Consider the following 10033-nt stretch of genomic DNA (forward strand, 5'->3'; position numbering starts at 1 on the left):
TCAATCCACTGCTGGATGATGCCTTTCCCCATATTATATGGGTTGCTTGACCATACTGCACCACACTGGTCAATGCGGTTTGTTTGAAGGGGTCCAGATATCACTTCCAATTCATGTTATAGTCATTCCCTGTAATCGAACTTACAGTGAGGGAAAAAAGTATTTGATCCCCTGCTGATTTTGTACGTTTGCCCACTGACAAAGAAATGATCAGTCTATAATTTTCATGGTAGGTTTATTTGAACAGTGAGAGACAGAATAACAACAACAAAAATCCAGAAAAACGCATTTCAAAAATGTTATAAATTGATTTGCATTTTAATGAGGGAAATAAGTATTTGACCCCTCTGCAAAACATGACTTAGTACTTGGTGGCAAAACCCAGGAGTGTCCCACTTTTGTAGAGGAAACCTTTACAGCAAAATCATCAAACACCCACCACCCCCACCACACTACCGTTCCCAAAGTCCGCCGAGTGGAAGGTCATGGCAACGGAAGAAAGTCGACTGATCTTTCACGAGGCCAGGACTCCCCACGCCCATGTCTGAGGGTTCTAAGGTCAACTGTAGTTTAGATTAAAAAAATATCTGAATGCAACTGCAACTCATAAAATAACAAAATTAACCCAGAATGCACCAAATCTCGTCAGATCTTTGAAGCTCAACCGGGGAAGAGCCTGGGTTGAGTGCTTAATTTGAAGACTGTCTGGGAAAAGCAGACGTTTTAGGCCTTGCGCTGCAAGTTGGCCAACAGATGTCGGTGTACGGTGACGCTTTTTATATTCTTGGTTCTTTCGGTAAAGTCACGTAGCAGGGAAACAATAAAATAATAAAAATATAAAACATCTATGGAGTTGTCGAGTGTTACCCCCCCCCCACCACCTTTCGTATGCACAGGTAATCTCCGAGTTACTCCGGTTTCCTCTCACGAGCCAAACAAGCTACAAAGGAATTGGTCGAACATCTGAACGCTGGAACTTCATGAATACAAAATCTCAGAAACAGTCAGGATTTCCTGAGTAAATGAACGGGAAACAAATATTCTGACAGTACTATTATTAGTATTATCACCCACGGATGCGCATGTGAACGCCGTTTTGTCAACAGCGCTGGATGCAGCAACAATACGTTCCTAACCTGAAGCCACGAAAAACCTCCCCTATGCATTAAGTGCCTGGCATGAGCAATTCACATTTTTCAGATTCCGTATTCAAAGATCGCACGTGTCCAAAACCAACGGCGCCACGTTCAAGTTAAAACCGGTTCCTTGCGAAGCCTCGGGAGGTACCGGTGGGGCGAGTGGGAGGACGTGTCTCATGGTGGGTCCCCCCCCCACCCCAAACTCCCCCTTCTCTCTCCTCGCCGTCCGTCTCGATCTCCACCGCGGTTCTAGTTTCTGTACCGTGCCGCAACATCGGACCACAGCCTCTGCATGTCCTCCAGGCCCCTGGTCCAGAGCTCGCGTAGCTTCACCCAGCCGGTGCGCGCCGTTATCAGCAGGTAGTCGGCGTTCTGCGGGTATCGCAGGATCGTGTAGCGGGCCATGACCAGCGACTGGCAGAACCTGCGGGGAAAAGTAGACCATGTTGTTGTTGTCGCCGTTGCTGTCGTGACAGTTAATATCGTTTGTTATTCAAGAGGGTTTTTGCTGCCGACTTGTTGATCGGCTGGGATTTTAGCGTCCAGGAATCGCAGCCATAGTTGGATCAAGTCTCGTGGTCAGCAGCAGAAGTGCCAGCAGAAGGAAAGTCGCCGTCTTCATCTTCCTCATCTCCAGCAGCAGCAGCAGCGTGATCAGCAACATGATCGTAAACAACATCGCTATGAGTGTCTTTTCTATAATCATCATCATCACCGTCATCAGCAGCATCCGTAGAAGTGCTGTTAGCAACATCATGGTAATCAGCATTATTATGTCTTAACTGTTACTGATCCCCCCCGTTCACCAATACACATTAACCAGCATGGTGAAGTATGGTCAACCACCGCGACAATCGACATGGCATTGGCAAGACCTTCATTCATCATTGGTCTGATGAAGAGCTTTAAATAAATAATAAAGCACGTGTTTTTTTTGCCGCACAATCATCGAGTTTATCGGATTCTCGCCAGACTTGGATTAATTCTCGTTACGCAACCGCCACAGGTTTTTGAAGCCAACGTTTCCCGATGCGGCCAACGGCGATCCGGGCAGACCCGACCCGACCTGCCCCGGCCCCCCTCCCCACCTCCGCTCTCACCTGCACGCCACCAGGAAGTAAACGGCCCTCCTCTCGTCCTCGGTGAGGGCCTGCACGCTCTCGTAGCCGGCCAGGACGTGACCCCCGGCCTCCATCGCCTCTCCGCTCTCCACCATCATGTACATGATGGCCATGGCCAGGTCGTACACGTGGTAGCCGAACATCATCGAGTTGAGGTCCACAACGCCGGAGACGCGGTGCCGCGGAGCTCCCTCCGCCGACTTGGGCCCCTGCTGCTGCTGCTGCTGCTCGCTTCCCGCGGTCACCTCCTGCACCAGGATGTTGTCGTCATTGAAGTCACCGTGGATTATGCCTGCAGCGAAGGGGAACGTCGAATTTGATTTCGTCCGTTGTCTTTTATTGTTGACCGTCCTCCCCTCGTCGCCGTCGTCATCGTTCGTGCCCGTGCCGTTTTTATTCCGGCCGCACGATTGGTGTTGCGCAAGCCGCGTGTGCGGGTCTAAGAACGGCCCCCGCAGAGTCTCAGTGAATAACCGACTTCTTCTCCTCCCTTCAAAGGCACATAATTACAATAACCCACCAGCGTCGTACAACCCTGTACAGGGGCGAGATATGGAGCGGTGTGTAGTGGTATGCACACCGCATCACGAGCCCTTGATTCTCGGCCATGGAGAACATCACTGTTATCTGAACCAGTCCTGGGATCCTACCTACCTCCTCACCGACCAGCATGGTGAAGGAGGCAAAACAACCCCCATGACCCTACACAGCCTGGGAATGCCTTCGTCCAGATAGTGCATTAACAAAGGGCTGTACATTATTATTATGAGTATATGTGTAACAAAAACTGTTGAACACAATTTAGCATCCATTGAAAAATGATTTGGTAGAAATTACAATTATGATTTATATACAGTAGCATCTGAATGTAATAACCCTGTCATTTGATTCACCTGTGATCAGTGTCTGTGCGAGTGTCCCCCATTACATGCATGCCTTGTAATGCATCTGTGTATGCTGGGTAAAAGTAATCACGTAAAGCACATTGCAAAGAAAATGCTTGCCACAAATGAATCACAATACCTTGCTGATCTCGTCAAGCAGCATAAACCATCACGCGAATTCGGGTGATCCTCGCAGCGGCTTTTGGCTAACCATCGAACAAACAAAGACGGTCACCGCATCGCGCGCTTTCAGATGCACTTCTGCGGCCGTCTGAAAAGCTCTTCTTTCCGATATTAGGAAGGCACTGGAGCTATGCACTTTTAAACCTAGATTGAACACTAATTTATTTTTGAACTGATTTTTTGTGTTTAGTTTGTTGTCCTTCCCCCGCACCTCCGATTAGCACGGTTGGCTACGTACGGTGCAAAAGAAGTTCAACGTACACACGTACGCGGCACCCGTCGTGGCTTCAAGGCCTCGTCGGTGGCCTGAAGCGCCCCTCGCCCCCTGAGGCATGGAGCTACGTCCCGGGTGAAGCTGCGAGGCGAGCGTACATCTGGTAAACTTGTGCAGGTTGGGTTGGATCTCCTCGCGGAACTTGGCGATGACCTCCCTGACCAAACCCTGGTTGGGGTCGCCGTCCAGAGTGAAGAGGTAGGACTCGAGCAGGTGGGTGTTTGACAGGTTCCAGATGAAATCGTCTCGTTGCAGGGAGTGCAGGAACGGGTGCTCAAACTATGCAGATGTTTAAAAATGAAGGCGGTAAGATGACAAAAAATGCAATACGAGATTAACATCGCATTGGCCAGTTGAGTACATATGTAAGTTAAAGGCAGCAAAACGTCAAGCTAGCAAAGGATAGTCTTCGTTTCAAAAAAGATGTTCTCCTTGACTTATTATTTTCTCTTTGTTTTTTTTCGGTAAAGTCACGTAGGTAAAACTATAAAATAAAAGAATAAATGAAAAAACAACTACATTTTTTTTCATTCTATCATTTTATAGTTGTACCTACGTGACTTTACCGAAAAAACCAAAGAGTATGAATCCTTGCAGTCACGAAAGCTAAAAATCTAGACTTATTATGCTGCTGAGGGTGGGGCTGCCCAAGTCCTGCGTGCGGCTGGCAAATGTTTGATTGGTATTTGTGAATAACAGGACACTTGAATGGATCTGAGAAGTAGTTTTGTGAGATCACCTTCTGTGGGCCATTCTCTAACCAGAGGTGATGCACAGAATGAGATGTTTTTTTTCCATCTCATGACATGGCACCAATTAGCACAACTCATACAGCCCTTATCAAGGCACTGCCGTATTCAGTGTTGGTCATGTAGGGTGTTTGACCATACTTCGCCAAACTGGTCAGTGTAGGTTGGTGAAGGATAGAGGACAAGGGGGGGTGGCAGGACTGGTTCATATATCACTTGCCACGAATGTTAGCCGTGGCCGGAAATAAAACTCAGGTGGCCGGGTTCGTAGCGCAGTGTGCTCACAACTGCGCCACCGCTCCACCCCGACGCTTGGAATAAAATTTGGGGGGGGGGGGGGAAAACAAAAATACGTTGCTTGAAAACCAGCCATTCGATCACTTGGAAGGACTCTCACGTTGCTAATTATGAACAGCTGCGTACGTTCCGAGCGAGTGGGCTCGTTACGTCACATTACACTTGCTTACCGAGAGAAAAGGCTCGCCGAGACTCAAGACTTTTTTTTTAAGATTGTCGCAGTAAGGGGTTGGGGAAACTATCGCTCCGCATTTCCCAATGAAGTAATTTGCGAGTTATTTCTTTTTTGCCTTTTTACTTTGGCGAATATTCTCATATTCTTGTTTCTTTCGGTAAAGTCACGTAGAAGGGAAACAATAAAATAATAAAAATATAAAACAATAGAATTTTCACGACGTTTCGACTGCAACACAAGCAATCATCATCAGGTGTGAAAACCACAACAAGAATTTTTTTTTCTTTCAAATTTCCTTGTTGTGGTTTTCACACCTCATGACGATTGCTTGTGTTGCAGTCGAAACGTCGTGAGAATTTTATTATTTTATATTTTTTATTATTTCATTGTTTCCCTTCTACGTGGTGACTTTACCGAAAGCAACAAGAATATGAATCCCTGCAGTCTCACGTCACGTGTCAAGAGGCGCTCGTGCGCTCGTACCTGCTGCAGGGCTTGGTGGATGCTCGCTGCCAGCTTGCCCACCTGGTAGTACAGGCTGCCATCCGCCAGCACCCTGGACAGCGGCACGCCGGGCAGGTACGTGAGCAGCCGCACGTTGAACTCCTTCTCTCCTTCGCCGCAGTCTGAGAATTCACAGCAGGAGTCGCCACCGAGGTCAAGAGGTCACCACGGTTAGTGAAATCTCACCGTCGCTTCCTTTTGCTGGAACATAAAAAGCTGTTCGGAAGCTGATATCGGAACCTCCAAGGTCTGGCCAAAGTGTCAACTCACCACTTTGCGCCCTGTGTTCATTACCCACGTGCTATACTACACAGGGTCTCTTATGAATTGCTCAACTGATAGCCAAGGCTACTATTCTTTTTTTTAGGAAATTAAGCGACAATTTGCTGCTCAGCATGAAATGGTTAATAACAATAATGAACGTGCTAAGTCCGATATATAACGCACGTAAAATTCGTGTAGTCTTTAAAACGGCAATCTCTCAAGCAACTTGAATCGAGTATTTCTGTTCCCCCCCCCCCCCCCAAAATTAGTAAATTGGAGTGATTTTTTCCTCATGACTTTCTTTCACGGTACTATTAACGCAGAAATTAATAACACGAACGCATTCCGAAATTCGCATTCCTATATGGCCTTGTTGTCTAAACCGCTGTAGCTAAATAAAGCATTTGAGAGGAATAATACCTCGCCACACCCATGCGTAAGGCATCCGCCAAAGTTGCAACGTGGCACGCAACCCTCACGCCTTAGCGGACGCTGGCCGGAACCGGGGGCAATTCGCCCAGGTTCGGGCCAGAATGGATACGTCAGCACACGAGTCTAGCTGAATTCCCTGGGTTCAGCTTGAGCAAATTACTTAGGAGCAGGGCGAATGGGGGCCCCATCTGCATCAGGAGGCGACTTTTGTCACTCGTTCCATCACGTAAATATAAGGGTCAGCGGCATTCCGTGATCTTCGCATTCTAAACATGGCATTGGGCGGCGATGTCAGCTCACGCGATGAACCCCGAGCCTGGGTTTAAAGAGCGCTGCTAGCCCAGGCATTATAATCAGAATATGTACTTTTACTGGAGTAATCCGATGAGCTATGAAGCACTTTGCTTTACAAATGTTTAGCAGCCCAGTGTTGTCCCAACTACAGCCCGTGGGCCAAGCCCGAACCACCAAAATTAATTCATTTTGGTCTACAGGACAACTATCCCGCCACGCCTTACAAGAACTAATTAAGTACATGTCTCAGTCAGCAATACTCACTTGAAATTACACACGACAACCGTCGCCCCCGCGCCCTCCCCGCAACTTAAAAGTTTGACAAGACCCTCCCGATACTCACTGAGGCTCTGCTGTGAAAACAAGTGTAACGATGATGATTACAATCATAATATTAATATAAGTGATGTGATGCAGGAGGCCGGAGTGGGTGTGGGGGAGAGATAAGCTCTGTATCGACATGTTTGCATTTCTCTAAATCTCTCCTCTTGCGGATAGATCTTTCTCCTATCTCTTCCATATAAATATCATATTTCTGATTAAATCTCTCTCTGAATGAGTTAAATGATGACATCACCCTGCTGCTCTATTTAAGACCGGGAGCAAGTGAGGGCTTCACCATTCAGGTGAATTGCCCGATGATGCTGGATGTAATTACCAGCGAAACGTCGTACTCAAATATTGTAAATGTTGTGGATTCACTCTTCATCACACCGGTGGGCTAAAGTAGTGAACTATTTTATCTGTTGTCAACGTGACACATTTTTTACTGTTTGGCTGTGTTGGGTGGTGGAGGGTTATGACACATTTATAAATAACGCGATCTCACCCAAAAACCTTTATCATGAATAAATCTCTCTCATATCTCTACATTATATTGCTTGTGACATCTCTCTCCCATCTATGCTTGTTCATGTAATACATGGTTTTGGTTTGACGTGTTCCCCTTGTCAGCCAATCCGGAACTCGATGCAAAGAGTTTGACGTTTACTTCTCTGTGCCATTAAAACGTCTCAGGGTCTCGTGGGAAGATAAGCAGAAACAAAAATTACGATTTAGGTTTTGTAAGTATGTTGAAATTCTTTCGCACCATACATACGTAGCCAACCGTGCTCATCGGAGGTGTGGGGAGGTGGAACACACTGTGCAGTTGGCGAATGGCGGTGTCTGTGAACTGTACAAACATTATATCTACCAACCTGCAGGTCAGTAGATGAGAAAACAGCAAGTGTGCTTCTGATCTCTCACCACAGATGTTATCGTCTCGTCCATGTGGCTTTGCTGTGAGCAGTCATTCCAGTTTCATCTCACACACCAAACATTGTTTTTTTAATAAATATGAAGAATTTACAAAATATCACAATGTGGACCTTGGGCCAGTACCAACAAGCAGTGCGTTACATCCACCAACCTCACAAAAACTAAAAAGTATGATCCTTTTACATCGCTTATCGTCAGTGGAGTGCGACCCAGTATTATACCACCGCCTCATGCTCGGATATTGATCGTTGTCTTTGCAAGTATAAACCAATGCTGTGTTCGTATGATTACTATCAGCCTATGACTAAATCACCTGGAATGTGCCCTATCATAAGATCTGAAAGCTTAGCAGGTTGAGCCTGGATTAGGGCTTCTATGGGTGACAATCGTGCATTAAACAGGCATCACAGGCTGCTGCGTGGTGCTATGTTGTGGGGGCCAGAGTTCAGTTGCAGCAAAATCAATTGTACTGCACTGTACATCTATTAAACTTGATTTGTCACTTTCGTGACTGCAGGAATGACTCTTTGGTTTTTTAGGTAAAGTCACGTATAAATAAGAAATAATAAAATTACATAATAGCATACGACGTTTTGATTGCAACGCAAGCAATCATCAGGCATAGAAGAGCTAAATTTAAGAGAGAGGAAACACAGAACCGCAGATATATATACAGACACCTAAGTGGAGGGAGTTCACACACAGACACAAAGAGAGACACAACGTACGGAGCACAGAGAGATAGGGTCTCTGTGCCGAGGCCTTAGCATGTAGGGGGAGACAAAGAGAGATGGACAAGCACATCAAATAGAACAAGATTTAGTATTATGTACATCTTTTCTCCAATGTCTCTGCTCCCGGGACCCACGCAGGCGCAGCTCACCGATGCTCTCGAGCGACATGATCTTCCCGCTGACGTTGTCCACCACCTCCTGCATGGGGAAGCCCATCTCCCGCAGGAACCTCATCATAGCCATCTGCACCTCGAGCATCTGCGGCCGCTGGCTGTCCCGCGTGTTGGTGACCTTGAGCACGAACTGGCGACCGTCGCGCGCCAGCACGTGGTAGTTCTGGTCGATGTAGCTCGCCAGCGGGCTCACCCCCGCCACGCTCACCCCGTAGAGGCGCTCCACCAGCTTCGCCGCGCGGGACTCGCTGAGGCACGGCTTCTCGTGCTCGTGGCCATCATCCTGCGGCGCGGCTTGCATCGTCTTCAACGGACAAAACGAGGGCAATCAAAAAGCTTTTGGGTTTTGCGAGTGCACATTGGCGTCCGCTCTATCCGTGCAGCGCAAGGCGCCTCCGATGAGCACGGTTGGCTATGTACGGTGCGAAACAAGCTCAGCATACACACGAGGCTACACCCTGGAGGCGCTACGCTTCACGGACAGCCCACAGTAGTTGTCGCTTTTACAGAGTTGTGCCGACACACGTGGCATACTACTTATTTAAATTACATCTCCGAGATCTTTAGCATCCGACTGTGAAGCAGACAGTGCGCAATATTTTCAGTTCATACACCCACAGCGTTAACCGGGGCAGTCGTGGGACTCGTACCACAAACATCTGCAACGCGCTACCGCTCGGCCATGAAGTCAATCGATCGATCAGCGATCAATAAACACGTCTCTTTGCTCGCATCACATTTAATAGCGACACATTTCACCGAACAGAAAAGCACCACTTAAACATGTCAGATATAAGATTCGTAATAACAGAGAATTCTCCTTGTGTATTTCAGTGGAAATACAGCCAGTGCCTGATAAAGTAGCAATACTGTAACTGGAATTTTAACAAGAACCGTGGGTTTATGCAGCATTGGGGAGCTGCAGCTATGGCCCACCGAGTAAACACCTTGTCCCGTAAGCACGAAATCACGTGTTCAAATTCCACTGGATGTGTAATTGTGTGAATAATAATCAGGGCTTAATCTGTCACTGAATATTTTCGGGGTCGCTGGTGCGGAGTGGAGTGGGCAGCACAGCCCCGGTAGCCACGGCGATAGCGAAAGGTACACACTGGACGTGGTGTGCCGGGTGTCAGCAGATTTTTCAGAGTCGCTGACACAGGGCAGCCTTGGCCGAAATTATTTCCATACACATGTAAAAGGCAAAGTTGTGATTATGTGTGTCTGTTCAAAATGTTTAGCGTACTTCCCGACATGCAACAAACTTGAAATTTGCCATGTGGGTACTTTCCAGACTGTACACCACGCAAAAATTATTAAAATACACTTTTGTGTTTTTTCGGGGGGGAGGAGGGGAGGGGAGCTCAATAATGCATTTTTTTCTGCACGGCAAGTGAGCTGTGACGTCAAATCTGTCACGTGACCCACGCATGTGGAAGCGTAACGCATTAGTGTAGTGGTTAGCGCACTGCGCTACGAACCCGGCAACCAGAGTTCAATTCCCGCTCACGGCCACCACCGGTGACGATTATTTCAACCGCTCCTGGGCC

At 47.5% G+C, this 10033-nt stretch overlaps 1 protein-coding gene across 1 annotated transcript; it reads right to left on the reverse strand.

The window, feature by feature from the left end:
• Positions 1-204: 204 nt before the first annotated feature.
• Positions 205-8784, reverse strand: LOC142911183 (hydroxylysine kinase-like). The gene is made up of 5 exons (XM_076060285.1): positions 8460-8784; positions 5285-5448; positions 3700-3874; positions 2240-2552; positions 205-1563 (listed from the first exon to the last, which is right to left on the reverse strand). Exons 1-5 carry the CDS (start codon positions 8782-8784, stop codon positions 1389-1391), a joined length of 1152 nt encoding a protein of 383 aa, XP_075916400.1. The 3' UTR covers positions 205-1388.
• Between the last annotated feature and the right edge of the window lie 1249 nt (positions 8785-10033).

Source organism: Petromyzon marinus, unplaced genomic scaffold, assembly GCF_048934315.1.
Source record: "Petromyzon marinus isolate PM22_M1 ecotype Great Lakes invasive population unplaced genomic scaffold, UKy_Petmar_22M1.pri1.0 PM_G_Scaffold_17, whole genome shotgun sequence".
Lineage (NCBI taxonomy): Eukaryota > Metazoa > Chordata > Hyperoartia > Petromyzontiformes > Petromyzontidae > Petromyzon > Petromyzon marinus.

Excerpts from the sequence above, each read along its gene's own strand:
- LOC142911183 (XM_076060285.1), bottom strand. The coding sequence starts at position 8,784 with ATGCAAGCCGCGCCGCAGGATGATGGCCACGAGCACGAGAAGCCGTGC. Across the intron at positions 5,449-8,459 it reads CATGTCGCTCGAGAGCATCG|ACTGCGGCGAAGGAGAGAAG; the intron begins GTGAGCTGCGCC and ends GTGAATTCTCAG. Across the intron at positions 2,553-3,699 it reads CCTGCACAAGTTTACCAGAT|GCATAATCCACGGTGACTTC; the intron begins GTACGCTCGCCT and ends CCTTCGCTGCAG.